Raw genomic sequence first — 15,803 nt, forward strand, 5'->3', positions numbered from 1 at the left:
CAGGATGCTGCTCATTCTATCACATGCAAGGGAGACTGATGAAACCGGTTGAACGGTGCCATGTTTGTGTTTTTAATGTGGACATTACATTTTCTGCAACGATGTACAAAACTTTAACAGAACAGAAGAAGGCCTCAGATGAGGTAGAGCTTTCACATCAAGGACAGTGAAAACGAAGTATAAAAACAAATCTGAAAATAATCAAATAAAACAACTCCTGTCTGCTTCTGCTCTGATCCTTGTAACTAATAAATACAGATGTCAACCAAATACATTTCAAATAATGTCATCTACGGAAAAATTACAATGTAGTTAATTACAAATAAAAAGCCAACAGACACACACAACTTGGAGGCATTGTTTAAAAAAACCAAATAGAAATAAAGACTTTCACCAAGTTCTTTGGGAGGGCACCCTTGGATATCTACTGAACAAGTCCACATTTCTTAGCAAAGAGAGAGAGACTAAAAACGCACTCTTTATGAAACATATTTATCCACCTATCATTTTCCATTAGAAAACTGAACTAAGCAGTGTAATACAAACCAAACGCCCCCCCAAAAAACACATAGCAAATGATATTAAATAATTGATATCTATAATATTAGAATAATAATGATTAAAAACCAGAGGTGACATTGAACTGGACCACCTTAACCAATCAAAGACCGAATGAAATGAAGACAGTTAAACGGGTTAAAGCAGTAACCTAGTCTAAGTGCACCGGAAATGCCATTTGGTATCTAACGCTGTAACAGGTTTGGTAAGATGAAAATACAGACACACACACTTACATACGCACACACGCACAAATACTCACTCTCTCACTCCCGCGTGGTCTGCTCATATCTGCTAAGTCACACTTAAGGAGTACAAATGTATATTTTAGGAGTTCATCGTAAAGGGTAATTCTGTACAACGGTATTTAAGGGCACTAATTATTAAGGACACTACTTGATAGGCTATATTATCCACTTCAAGTATTTGACTATCCTCATCTTTAATATACACATACAGTAAGTGTAGCTATATTCAAGCACACTGTTGTATGCATATTCAACCAACCACACCAAGTAACCGATACAGAAATCGTTTCATCTTGTGTTCATGTAAAAACTACTACCGAGGTCTCAAAGTAGACAGTACTATATCCCACGCCAATAATTCCATATCTTTGACCCCCCCCCCCCACAAAAATATTATTCTAAACAGCTGATAATTATTCACTCTTTTCCTACCTATCTATCTATCTATCTATCTATCCTATCTATCTATCTATCTATCTATCTATCTATCTATCTATCTATCTATCTATCTATCTATCTATCTATCTCTGGCTATCTGTCTCACACTTGGACATTTGCAGTGTCATGTACTGTGCATGTGGCCTTGGGTGTACACAAAGTCTGCTCAAAAAGACAGTCTGTACAATAGTCTGCTTGTCTGAACAAACATGTTGACATCCATGCACCAAAACAAGAATGACTAACTTATTAGAGCGTCACCTCACCTGGGTGGTGTTCATTAGGCAACAAACGGAAGAAAGTGGACTGAAAAAGGGAGGGCCCATCTGGATTTGTCCAATCAGAAACGCTCATTTTGGTTTTCCGTTGCAAAATGTTTTTGGTGTCTGCCCTAACAAACAGGACCCAGGTACTTACATTTCAATGTAATCCAATAGTCATAGGCATGGCTATGAATCCAGGATGCGTTTTATGAGGGTGAATGCAACTTTGAGAAAAACATCACACATATGGTTACAGTGAAGCCTCTTCTTATATCACATATACAGTATACAAGGCATGGCTATGGTCCTCACTTCATACCTGGCCGTACAAAAACCAAAACAAGCTTTTATTGCAAAGGAGGTAGTATGCAAAGCGTCTAAAGGGAGTCTAATACGCAGAGGTAATCAAGAAGGGGCAAAACACACACACACACACACAAACACACAAGCCGCACACACACACAGCAACCCTACGACGGCGCCGTAGCCATCAGAAACAAAACACTGTCTTCATCAATGCTCCCTGAAAGCTCTAGACACCTGACCTCTCAACTCCCCCCCCCCCCCCCCCCAAAAAAAAGCCACTGTTGTGAGGACTAGCTTTTAGGAGTATACTCTTATTCAAGTAGAAAGGAGAGTAAGGGCAACTTGAACCAAACAGTCCGACCACTTTGTTCCTGCTAAGAGGTTTCATTAAGTGGGTCTAATTTGAGGTTGGAGGTGTGGGTGTGGGAAGAGGACCACGCTCGGATCAGAGGGATCAGAAAACGGCCTCCTCTTCTTCTCCTCCCAATAATTGAACGACCATTAAAACAGCACGCTCGCTTATACCCCCCCATTAAAAGCGCACACTCTTTTTAATGAGCAGTAAAGCAGGCACCTCCTCTCACACTGTCATTAGCCCTCTCTCCTTCCCTCTCTCTCGCTCTCTCGTTCTCTCTCTTTAATGACCGGCCAAACAGCCTCGGAGTCAGATCGTGTAGTGGTCACTTCACTTCAGCCAATCATACTGGACTCATTATAGTGGTCCTCTAGAGGATAGAACACACACACACACACACACACACACACACACACACACCGTCTTAAGCTTGTCAAGTTAGCTGCAATCGGAGGGTTAGCTAAGTGTGTTCAGTTCAGTCAGCGTAAACATCACCAACTTGGCTGCTCCATTCTGCCGTGTGTTTTTAAGGGATCAGTGTCCTGAGGAATGCACAAAACCATTTCATCACAATCTAAATCAAATGGGGAAAAATAGGACAACGGAAAGCTATAGGGACGTCACTATGCCACCATGCCATCCTTGCCCATGGGTCCACAGAGGGAAAAAACAGCATTTGGTTGCACAGTGTCCGATTTTTCTTCTCTTTCCAAGAAATCCTTTTCTTTCTTTAAAAAAAAAAAAACACATTTCAAATAATCCTGGTAATATTTGAATCTGAAACGGCAACGGGGTTGAGTTCACGCTGATGTCACTCTGTCAGGTGGTGTCTCTGACACAGCTCTCAGGTCTCTCTGCTGTCTTTGGGGAGGGGTTGGGAATATGGATGGAGTCTCTAGCTCTATCTTAGGCCCTGGGGTTGTCACGTTGGTGGGTCTGTTATTAGGTCGCGGTGGATCGGTGGTGGTGGGTGAGAACCAGTCCCCCTGCTCCTCGTCCTGCTCGGGGCCCAGTCCCGGTGGTCTGTAATCAGGGTACTGGGCGTTGTCGAAATGTACGTGGTGGACACTCTGGACGTGGGTCTTCAGGTTCCCTTTCTGAGAGGCTCGGTACGGGCAGAGGCGGCATCGGAACGGTCTCTCCCCTTTGGGACACACACAGCAACACACACAGAGGTCAGAGGTCACACAGAGGGCAGATATTGCATGACCTTTCATAGAGTACAGGTGGTGGCAGAACTCTCCCCTGGAACGATTTCATTTGGGGGGGATTTAATACGAGGAACAATACATATGATGTATGATTTAAACCATGCTGGGACATACTGTAGGTAAACAGTACAATGAATTAGACCTGTATACATACACACAGGTATAACACAAACAGGCACAAAAACTAATTTAACCCCAAATCATGAAACGTCACGGCAACAGACTTCGAACCATTAAAATATACTGCACCTGATTCCAAAAACAACACGTTAACTTTCCTCTTTTCTAACCTACATGAACCTGCCCTCCTCTCCTGTGAGAAGCCTGACGTGTGTGGAAAAGGGCCACGCAACCCTGAAGTCCTACTTCATTTCTCTTTCTCTTTCCCTCAATCAGCCAGCTCCACCCACTCGCTTTGCTAATTAGACTGACCTACAAACGGGCTCTGACGCCAATCACATAAATAAGCAACAGCACACCTGAACTAAACAAATGACATTGCCGTTTAATTGCACCTAATTATCATTATGATAAATGGAAGAATATATAATGGGGGGGAAAATAAATGACTCCTTCTTCCCTCAACCTCTCATTCCCTCTCTCTTACCTGAAGAAGAAACAGAAAAATATGTGTGTTATCATATATCATCATATTGCGGTGAGGGAAATAAAACCCCAAAAATACACAATGAATCAAAAAAGAATCTAAAAGCAGAGCCAGGCGATCAGGCGGGCAGGTTGAGGCGTGAGCGGAAAGCGAGCACCTCTAGGACACCGTCGTCCTGTTAGGAAGCAAGGCGGGGAGGGTGGCTGGATGGGAGTGGTGCACTAAATTACACTAAAGGTTATCGTCACCGTAAAGCACCACCAACACTACATCTAATTGGACCCCGACGCTGTTTCTGCTCCCATCATTCATAGCGTCGCGATACATTTACGGATGGGTGATTCATTAAGATGGAGGTGCGGCTTGCGGACCAGGCTCTTTCCGAATGTCAAAGCAGAGGAGATTTACCTCACCCAACCATCTCTTTCTCTCTCTCCCCCTCTCTTTCTCACAGAAAACTTTCATCTGATGCAGAGAGAAAAGATACATTTTCTGTATTCTCAGGGCCAATCGTTCATACAGGGACAGACTACCGGAACTGTATTGTTGCCGTCTATGGTTCTAGTGACTTGGTGACATAGTGACACCAAGAAATATGTGGAGTCTGAAAGCGGATGATTCCGGAAGGACACATAACTCACAGTGAAAATGATAGAATGAATATAAAACAATAAGGACAGGAGCACCAGCAAACATGCAGGCATGCAAACATACACAGGCAAACACATGCACACAAAACTGACGTGCATATGAAAACAGGAAGCAGCAATCCAATGTGAATCTAGGGGAGCAACATACTTGTTTGGGAGCTTCCGAGGAGTTGGTTTGAGCGTCAGCACCTCGGAGTCCGTTATAATCAAACACGACTGTGGGGAAAAAGGAGGGTGAGGGTGGGGGGTGGGGGGAGTTGGGTACTTGTTAAAAAAAAAAACTCATAGTCTCCATTCACCAGCATCACCATTAGCAAACGCCACCATCCACCAACACAACAACCAGTTAGTTAGAGAGAGACGACACAACAACAGCAGAGCAGAGTGGAGCTCGATGATGATGGTGATGATGAGACCTGGTGGAGTGAAGCCAGTGATTTAATACGACACAGACATGCTAATGGGTGGCCTCGGGGTGACTGGCCTTTCGCGTGAGGATGACGTCCATGCTGAAGAAAACCATCGGTGACAACATTAATTACAGCTCACTCTCTGTGTGTGTGTGTGTGTGTGTTTACAGTGGATGCTGGGGGAGGGGAGGACTCCCTCTGCATCACTTACCGTTTGGCTCCTGTCACTTAGCATCACGGGCTGTGCCGCGTATCATTCACACTCTCCATAAAGAAGTTACTTATCCCACTGTCTACCACTATTACAGCTGGCCCCCACTGATGGACGCGACCAGAGAGGAGAGGAGAAAGAGGACAAAGGAGAGCAGAGGCGAAGCGAGGAAAAGACAAGAAAGGAGGCACCATAACTGCTGAACAAGGACGCGTGAACAAGGACGCGTGATAATGGAGACATATGTTAGCATGATGGACAAATGCTATGGTTCACTAGCATGCACAATTCCTTCTCTCTATCTGGCGCGTGGTTAATAATGTACACTGTTTGTCACTGGTCAGCAAGTCATATTAGTGACAGACACCTACAGACAGCTATCCTGGTCAAGGCCAAAGAATGGACCTACAGGCTGAGGAGAGCAAATGAACAAATAACCTACTTGAATGAATGTTACTGATGTTCAGTATTGGATGTGTGTGTGTGTGTGTGTGTGTGTGTGTGTGTGTGTGTGTGTGTGTGTGTGTGTGTGTGTGTGTGTGTGTGTGTGTGTGTGTGTGTGTGTTAATCCCCATTTACCTGTGTGGGATCTCATGTGTGTGCGGAGGTGACTGGGCTGACTGAAGCTCTTCCCGCACTCTTGGCAGGCGCATTCCCCTTGTCGGACCAGAGGCCTCAGCATTCCTACAAGAGAGAGGAACGCGGGTTAAGACGTCGCTCAGCTTAAAACACACGTCACCTGGGACGACACAGAGAGAAGGATATGGGAAGAGAGAAAGAGAGAGGTAACAGGGAAAGGGTGATTAAATAAGACTAAGGGGAATTGGGAATTGTGAGGGGGGAAAAAATGAAAATCCACTAAAAAAAGACCCGATGACCAAAATGAAGGTGTAGAGAAGGATGGGAGGATGGGAAGAAAGAGGGAGAGATAGCAGGGAAGGACAAGATGAAGGGCACACGGACCGCACCTGCTGCCTCGACCTCTGAATGCTCGGCTATGAAAAGCGAACTGGCATTTACTCCTGAGGTGCTGACCTGTTGCACCCTCTATAACCACTGTGTTTATTATTTGACCCGGCTGGTCATCTATGAACGTTTGAACATCTTGAAGAACGATCTCGCCTTTAATGGCCATGTACTCTTATAATATCCACCGGCACAGGTCAAGGCAGAGATGGCGTGACCTTCCAGAGAGGACAGGTGGTGGCAGAACTCTCCCCTTGAGCGGTTTTATTTGGGAGGGATTCAATACGAGGAACAACATATAAAATGACGTAAACTATGTACTGTTATAATCTCTACACAGCCAGAAGAGGACTGGCTCCCCCTCAGAGCCTGGTTCCTCTCTAGGTTTCTTGCCTTTCTAAGGAGTTTTTCCTAGCCACCGTGCTTCTACATCCGCATTGCTTCCTCTTTGGGGTTTCAGGCTGGGTTTCTGTATAAGCGCTTTGTGGCATCTGCTGATGTAAAAAGGACTTTCGAAATACATGTCATTGATTGATGGATTGATTGGATGGAAATGAATGGAACACAGGGGCCATAAAGGAGCAGACACCGACAGACATGGTCAGACTAGTCTCTCGTCTCTGGCTGGAGAGAGCTCGCCTCAACTCTAGTAGAGAAGAGTAGAGTGTAGAGAGGGAAGCATCATTAGTATGTCTAATGTGTCATTATGGGAGGCTAGCTCCAGGGGTTGGACTGCCGCTGTCACACAGCATCATCTCGGGCTCTGACAGGCAGACACACACAGCTACACGGCCGCCGCATAAATTACAGCCAATTAAAACGCCCCGGCTGTGATGTGCCCGCTCCGCCGCCCGGCCCGCGTGTCATCCCGTCAGGTGTGTGTGTGTGTTTGAGAGAGAGAGAGAGAGAGAGAGAGAGAGAGAGAGAGAGAGAGAGAGAGAGAGAGAGAGAGAGAGAGAGAGAGAGAGAGAGTGTGTTCTGTTTATTTGTACGTGTGTGTACATGTGCAGAAGGGGAATATAAAAGATCATCGGCGTGTCATCCGGTGATGCAGGGAGACAGCAGGAAGACGAGAGAGACCAACTTGGTCCATCCATCGTCACATATCCCCCTTTCCTCCCCACATCCGGCACTACCGACCCCTCCTATGACCTCTTCCCCTGCCAGCCCAAAAAGCCCTGGGGGTGTGTGCCGAGAGTGAGGGGGTGAGTTCCCAGCCCTGCCTTGGCATGTACCTGGGCTCGTGGTGCCCGCTGGTGGTATGGGTGACAGGGGAGGGGAGGTGACTGAGAGTGTCTCTGGCAGGTCTAACCCTGCCTGGCCCCTGGAAACATCCAGCCAGACCCACAAGCCTCTCTCTCTCTCTCTCTCTCTCTCTCTCTCTCGCCGAGGCTCTAATGAAAGACAAGTGGGCTAGACTAAACACACTAATACACACACACACACATCCTGGCTTTCTCAAAAAAGGTCACTTTATAGCATCTGACTCAAAGGGCTAAGGCGGAGCGTGACGGTATCTGCCTGGACGGGTGACAGCGATGTCATACGTCTGCCTCCCAGGCTGTTTTCTCTCTCTGGAACATGGGGAGGAATAGAAGCCTGCCAGCTGGGTGTCTTAAGCAGAGGCCCACTTGACCTTAGGAAAGTAGCAGCAGAATACGGGGGAAATTCAGGATGTTTTGGTAATCACCATTTCTAAAGCAGCTGCTGCTGGGTTAATCATTATGTCACGTCTCTCGGTCTTTGCCTCTCTCTTTCCATCTTTCTCCCTCTCTTTCTCTCTCTCCCCGCCCTTCTCTCGCTCTCTCTCTTTCTCTTTTTATATATACACATATGCAGCTCTCTCTTTCCTTCTCTCTTTTTACATATCTCTCTCTTTTTTTATCTCGCTGTCTCTCCCTCTCTCTCTCTCCTCCCGTCTGTGAGAGTATCATTAGCCGGAGCCCTAACCCAAACAGTTGGCGACAGGTCAACGGGAGAGTGGAGATATGCCTCGCAGAACAGAGACCCATGAAGGTACTGCCACATCTTTCACTGTTATAACATCACTCCCTACCAGCGGAGGCGGGTGGGAGGAGTTACAGGAGGACTGGCTCATTGTAATGGAATGGAATCAATGGAACGGATTCAAATATGTGGTTTCCATATGTTTGATGTGTTTCATACCATTCCATGTATTCCATTGCCGCCATTACAACGAGCCCGTCTTCCTATAGCTCCTCCAACCAGTCGCCACATCTCCCTACATATAGAACACACACTGCCCCAGATACAGCCTTTTTACAATATACAGTACCTTGTGTGCACCTACACACACACTTACACACACACATGCATTCTGACACGGCCAGCACACACACGCACACACACAGCTACTTTAATGCATCTCCCTTTCATTATTTATGCCCCTGTCAGACTGGCCAGTCGGCCTGTCTATCAATCATCTTCTGCCAGGTGGTGTGTGTGTGTGTAGGTGTGCGTGCGTGCGTGTGTGTTTGTGCGTGTGTGCGTGCCTGCATACACGCGTGTGTGTGTACAACTGAGCCTACGTGTTTGTACTGACCACCTCAGGGGCCAGTCCTTCTGGTAGATCCAGTCCAGTGAAGCTCCCCCACCACACGTGACATGAGCTGTCAATCAGCGAGCCAAAAAAGGTCTGCTCAACATCTCCTGGCATCTGGCCTTTCCTCTAAACACATGATCCTAAGGCGTGTTCATCATCATCCCTACTGCCCTTCTGACTGTCTCCCCTTCTCATCACAGCACTGACAGGCTGCTCACATAACACAGATTAGAAACATATCTGAATATTATAGTAGGCCTAAAGATCCAAAAAATATACTGTTTGTGAAAAGGGTGACTTTTATTGCCAGAGGGTGCCAGAGGGTGACTTCACAGTCATTTAAAGATATCTTGTGAGAGTAGCAAACAATGAGTGGACATTCCCTCTGTTTTCTTGATGTTATTTTGTGTCCACGTAATGTGCCAAGTTCGCTATACATATTTTCCTATCTATTTAAAGGACCTAAGGTTGTTTCATAGCTCTGTCCTGGCTCTTACCTGTGGGGTCCAGTAGGGGGTTGGCGGCGCCCCAGCGGTGGTAGAGTGTCGCCAGGTCATTGGAGTTGCAGCTCTTCAGGAAGCTCAGGATGTCCATGGGCAGCTCTGGTGTCTCCACCCCCCGTGCCTCCTCCTGTTTCATCTCCGCACGCTGGGCTGAGGAGGAGGAGGAGGAGGAGGTGGAGGATACCTGGACGGCGCTCCCATGTGTCTGGGAGTGGGAGGCTCCATAGCCCTGGCCTGCCGTGGTGGTGTTGTGGGCTGGGCGCTCTGCCCTGGGTCTGCCCTGGGACTGTGGGTGAGACTGGGTGTGGGACTGGGAGCTCCTGGGCTTGGGCTTGGGCTGGGGCTGAGGCGAGCTCCTGGCTCTGCTGTACTCTGCCAGGCCATGTTTGCTGGACAGCATGAATCCAAGGCCTTCCTGAGGCAACATGTACCTTTCCACCAGCCTGGTGGTTCCTCCAACACTGGGGCTAGGGGCTGAGGGTCGCTGGTGTGCCCCGGCCGCAGTGCTCTTCTCAAGGGAGCCGGTCGAGGAGCCTCCCCGTGGGTAGATCTCCACCCTGGGCCTGGAGTTGGAGCGAGAGCGCTGGCCCTGATCCGGCACAGCCTCGCCTCTCTGTCTGCTGCTGCCTGCCCTGGGAGGCCGCACACTCTGGGAACCTGAGGCAGAGGAGGTGGACCCTTGTGTGGAGGAGGAAGAGGTGCTGGGTTGACTGGTTGCCCTGTCCCTGCTGTCTTTCTTCTGGCCCCTATTCAACAATGGGGGGTGTGTGCGGGGGGTGCGCACCACAGGGGGCAACGGGGGACACTCCCTCCCATCCAGAGCGGGAGGAGGGCCCGTGCGTCTCCTGGAGGATGAGCCCTCTCGGGGGCCCTTGAAGCCATTCTTCAGGAGGGCCCATTTGGGCGCCAGGGCGCTGCTGTTGATGCGATGGGCGACGGTCTGGTGCATCCACAGCACCTCCAGGTAGTGGGTGGAGTGGGAGCAGTAGGAGCACTTATGACTGGGCAGGCCCTTCTGCTGAAGGGCTGAGGAGGCCGGGCCCCTGTGGCCCTCGGCTCTCACACACAGGTCCAGAGGAACAACATGGTGAGAGTCAGCGGGTGAACTGCTCTCGGCGGTGCATTTGTCTCTCGACGGTCGGGCAGAGAGGTAAGGATGGGAGGCAGAGGATTGAGCAAGCCCGTGGAGGAGAGCCCTCTTCAGCTTGGGGAAGCTACTGGGGGTGCCTCTCTCAGAGCTGGGGTTGGCAATAGGTCGGCCGTCACTGGTGTGCTGGAGACGTAGATGGGACAGGAAGGCAGAGGACTCTGTGCTGACAAAGTCACACAGGCTGCAGACGTAAGGCTTCTCATCTGTGGAAGGCAAAACAGAACAGAGATGGTTTGGTCACTTCTCTGAAACATTCAACCAGTGGTGGGAAAAGCACTCAATTGTCATACCTGAGATACCTTATTAATAGACAATTACTCAAGTAAAAGTGAAAGTCACCCAGTAAAATACTACTTGAGTAAAAGTCTAAAAGTATCTGGTGGAAAAAGTACTACATTTCCATATTTGAGTAAAAAGTAAGTGCATCAAATTCTTTATATTTTATTAAGCAAACCAGATGGCACAACAATATTTTATTTACATTTTCTTACGGACAGCCAGGGGCACACTCCAACACTCAGGCATTATTACAAACAGTAGCAAATAGAGCCATGACTACATGGAACTCTCTTTCACATCAGATAGCTCAAGCTAGCAGTAAAATCAGATTTTTAAGAACATATAAAACAACACCTCATGGCACAAAAAGACACACACTTGTACATTGTAAATGTGTGATTGTGGAGCAGTGTACATTTGTATAGCACACAAGGTCTGCGTTTTGTTTTATTAATGATGTAGGCAATGTTTTTGTTGCTATCTGTTTGTTGTATTCCTGTTTGGACCCCAGGAAGAGTAGAGGCTGCCTGGGCAGCAGCTAATGTGGATCCTAATAAATCCAATATTTGTGTTTAGTGAGTCCGCCAGATCAGAGGTAGTAGGGATGACAAAACGTTATATTGATAGGTGCGTGAATTGGACCATATCGCTCTCCTACCTGAGCATTCAAAATGTAACGAGCACTTTTGGATGTCAGGGAAAATGTATGGTATGAGTAGAAAGTACATGTTTTCTTTAGGAATGTAATGGAGTAAAGGTAAAAGTTGTCAAAACAAATAAGCAGTAAAGTACAGATACCCAAAAAACGAATAAAGCGAAGTGAGTTCAGAAACAGAACCCGAGAGCCTGCCTCAGCGATTGCACCAATTAGATGCTAGTAACAATCACGCCTTCCTTATTTGGCGGTCTATTTAAGCTGACCGGTTCTGCTCACATATCCTGCTACCACTTGCTGCTACTGCTTGTACGCTTTTGCTTCTTTTGCTCCCACCACCACACCAGCCTCCACCTGTTAGGCTCTGTTTTCCTGCTGGGGTGGTTTTTATAGCTTACCGCGCTCACTGCTTGCAGGTCATTTTACATGTTGACGCTTTGCTTGGGCAGTGAGCTACCCTGAAGGAGCAGAGTCTATATCGGCAAGACTTGCATTATCCATTCTTTAATAAATGGTGAAACATTCTACAAAACATTGATCTGCCTACAGATTTGCTTGAAATAGTAACTGACAAGTTTAATTGAGTCATGTTCCATGAAAAAGGGGGTGCTGTGCTTCCTCATGACCACTCAGTGGCAGTGTTGGCCTAAATACCAAACTTGTACCAAACTGTAAGAATATATGGAGAGAATCTGAATTGATACCTCACGTCAGAGGGGTCAGAGGGTTGGGAATTCTGAATTGAGATTCTCCTATAGGCTAAAATGTATGGCATTCGCATATGATTCAGTGCATCTGTACATGTCACAAATGAGTGTCATTCCAGATTATTCCAACATATGTGAGTAAACAGTATCTTTTATCAGGAAATGAACATGTAGAAATTCACTCTGATGCGAGAAGTATTGGTAGGCCTAATGATGAGTATGATCATGGTTTGTGATATCACGACAAGAACAACTGAAGTGAAAATAGTCTTCCTGCCTTTTGATACGCTGATTCATGTATTTAATTGGCTGCGTTACGACACTGAACAAAAATACAAACGCAACATGTAAAGTGTTGGTCCCATGTTTCATGAGCTGAAATAAATAAAAAAATCACCAAAATGGTCCATATTCACAAAATGCTTCTTTCTCTTAAATGTTGTGCACACATTTGTTTACATCCCTGTTAGTGAGCATTTCTCATTTGCCAAGATAATCCATCCACCTGACAGGTGTGGCATACTAAGAAGCTGATTAAACAACATGCTCATTACACAGGTGCACCTTGTGCTGGAGGCAAAAGCCCACTCTAAAATGTGCAGTTTTCTCACACAACACAATACCACAGATGTCTCATGTTTTGAGGGAGCATGCAATTGGCATGTTGACTGCAGGAATGTCCACCAGAGCTGTTGCCAGAAAATGTAATGTTCATTTCTCTACCATAAGCCGCCTCCATAGTTGTTTTAAAGAATTTGGCAGTATATACAACCGTACCTACAAGCGCAGACCACGTGTAACCGCACCAGCCCAGGACCTCTGCATCCGGCTTCTTCACCTGCGGAATCATCTGAAACCAGCCACCCAGACAGTTGATGAAACTGATTTGCACAACCGAAGAATTTCTGCACAAACTGCCAGAAACCAGGGAAGCTCATCTGCGTGCTCATCATCCTTACCAGGGTCTTGACCTGACTGCAGTTCGGCGTCGCAACCGACTTCAGTGGGCAAATGCTCCCCTTCGATGGCCCTGGCACGCTGGAGAGGTTGCACTGCATGAGGCAAATGGGTGTCACACCAGATACTGACTGGTTTTCTGATCCACGCCCCTACTTTTTGTAAGGTATTTGTGATCAACAGATGCATATCTGTATTCTCAGTCATGTAAAATACATAGATTAGGGCCTACATAGACTAGGGTCTATTTAAATCGACTGATTTCCTTATCTGAACTGTAACTCAGTCAAATTGTTGAAATTGTTGCATGTTGCGTTTATATTTTAGTTCCGTGTATATTTCTACTGTTTGTAGAGTGCAGTTGTCAATGTTCACCACATGGTGGCATATATACCGAGTCCCCCCCCTGCACACACACATAAACAGAACCCACACAATCTATCACACACAAACATAAATACCAAAACACCCACACTACTCCAGAGCATTGATCACCCACCTCTCGCTCTCTCTCCCTCATACAGGAAGAAACACAAACACACACAAATGTTCACTAATACTTCCTGAAGCCCCTCAAGGTGGCAATCAGCAGTTGAAACAATAACAAAGCGTGCTCTTCGCCCCTGGAGATGGGACTGGAGATATGTAACCGCTCTCAAATTCATAGGCAGAGCAATGGATGCAAGGACTGACCATCCAGGATATCAAAATGATAGTTTTAACCATGTTTTGATGCTATAGTGTTTATTTAAGTTTACTTTGCTGACAAACATTAGAGTCAAACAAGCGTATATGTTGGGTTATGCTGGGGTACCGGAGTTGAACTTAGCTCATGAGGCATTTATAAGTTATATTCTTCAAGAATCAATGGGTACATATCCTTCAATTATCATTACAAAAATGGATGTAGAAACTCCAGATTGCCCCTTTAATTAAGAAGGATATGTGTCCACACACTCAGTGCCTTCTGATGTACAAGACCTCCCTTGCCCACTGAAACAAATGGACACACACACACACACACACACACACACACACACACACACACACACACACACACACACACACACACACACACACACACACACACACACACACACACACACACACACACACACACACCACTGTGTTCCCACTTCGTAATTAGAACATGCCACTGCCATCTGCTTTTCATTTGGCTTCCCTATTGTCCACATACTGCAGTGGCTAACACCCAGCCAGGGTTGAGCTGGAGGCTAATCCCTGTGTGTGGGTGTGTGTGTGTTCTACATTTGACATTTTAGTCATTTAGCAGACGCTCTTATCCAGCGCTACTTATAGTTGGTGCATTCATCTTAAGATAGCTAGGTGAGACAACCACATATCTCCGTCATACATAGTTAGCTACTTTATTGAGGAAAAATGTACCATCAGAAAAGTCAGCGCCAGTAGGTGGTGCGTGTGTGCATGTCTGTGTTTGAGAAGGGGAAAGAACCTGGTTCCCATAGAGCTGTCAGTGCCAAAACCTGCCTTGCTGCCAAGGAGAAACCACAGGGGGGGGGGGGGGGAATAACATCCATCTGACATAAACAAACACTGGCTGGGATGTCCACCGTTAACTGCACACCTCCCTCCCTCGCTTCCTCCCCCCCCCTCCCACTCAGCAGGGAAGGCAATCGGGACTGACACCGTAGCAACGCTCCTCTCCTCCACATGTACTGCAAACATACAGGTAATCCTGGAACCCAGAACCAAGAGACTAACAATTGGGTGGGACTAGGAGACTAGATATCCAGTGCCTACAAACATTCTAAACATACATTACTCAGCCATTTAGAAAGCCTATCCACACTTCATAAGTAACGGCCTGAAAATGAGAATGTTCTCCTGTACAGCATGTACGGTAGATAGTAAATAAGTAAAAATAAAAAAAGCCCTTTAGATACTGTCTCTGTCTAGGGATCATAAGAGTGATGGACAGGGTGGCAACCTGCCAACTCCTCATCAGTGTATCACCTCACCTCCATGAACCTGATCACCTGAGCAGCACACTCCTGCAGCCATCCTGTCATGTTCATTGGCATTTCCAAACTATAAACAACATTGTCAACACCGTAAACCTTGAATGAACCCCTGATTTGAATGACTTAGGGACCGGTTCAATCAAATCCGCTTAAAGCAACAACCGCATATCTGATGTTTTGACGGTGTCGGAGTTGGAACGCCGTAAGAGCTGTCAAATCCACAAGAGGCTCACGGTATACCTAAAGCGGACATTGCCATTGGCTGCACGGAGTCACATTAAGAGAAATCTTGCAGCCATGCAGCCTTGTTTACTGGAATGTGAGATATAATCTACACCCTGATTAGGCTGATATAAATCCTTATTATTTTGTTTAATGATTTTAATTTTGAGCCTCATTATTTTTTATACAGCTTAGACTTTCTCGATGTGAACTTCTAATGCGAGTGGGACTGGTGTGGCTTCGTGACAATGATCACATTTGACAGCTCCAACACAGTTCCACCTCCGACAGCGCCGAAACATCAGCTATGCGGTTGCTGGCGGTTAACACTTGATCTGATTGAATCTAGGCCTTAGCTCACCTTGCAACCAGATCACCTGTCTGTCAGTACACTTGAACGAAGTCTGGGAGTGTGTATGTGTTTGCACATGCATTTATTTTACCAGGTATGTTGACTCATAATACATTCTCATTTACAGCAACAACCTGGGGAAGAGTTACCGAGGAGAGGAATGGGATGAATGAGCCAATTGTAAGCTGG

At 46.6% G+C, this 15,803-nt stretch overlaps 1 protein-coding gene across 3 annotated transcripts in view; it reads right to left on the reverse strand.

The window, feature by feature from the left end:
• Positions 1 to 15,803, reverse strand: part of LOC106583523 (zinc finger protein 516) — a 70,616-nt gene that overhangs the window by 6,711 nt on the left and 48,102 nt on the right. The window contains exons 3-6 of one of the 3 annotated variants that reach the window (XM_014167817.3): positions 9,284 to 10,642; positions 5,837 to 5,941; positions 4,785 to 4,852; positions 3,018 to 3,312 (exon numbers count right to left, since the gene is read on the reverse strand). In XM_014167817.3, coding sequence (XP_014023292.3) covers positions 3,253 to 3,312; positions 4,785 to 4,852; positions 5,837 to 5,941; positions 9,284 to 10,642 — 1,592 coding nt within the window. In that variant the 3' untranslated portion in view covers positions 3,018 to 3,252. Of the gene's footprint in view, positions 1 to 1,267; positions 3,313 to 4,784; positions 4,853 to 5,836; positions 5,942 to 9,283; positions 10,643 to 15,803 lie in introns of those variants that run through there. The other 2 variants (XM_045704521.2, XM_014167808.3) reach the window with 2 other exon arrangements.

The sequence above is a fragment of the Salmo salar genome, chromosome 02 (genome assembly GCF_965601325.2).
Source record: "Salmo salar chromosome 02, fSalSal1, whole genome shotgun sequence".
NCBI classification, from domain to species: domain Eukaryota; kingdom Metazoa; phylum Chordata; class Actinopteri; order Salmoniformes; family Salmonidae; genus Salmo; species Salmo salar.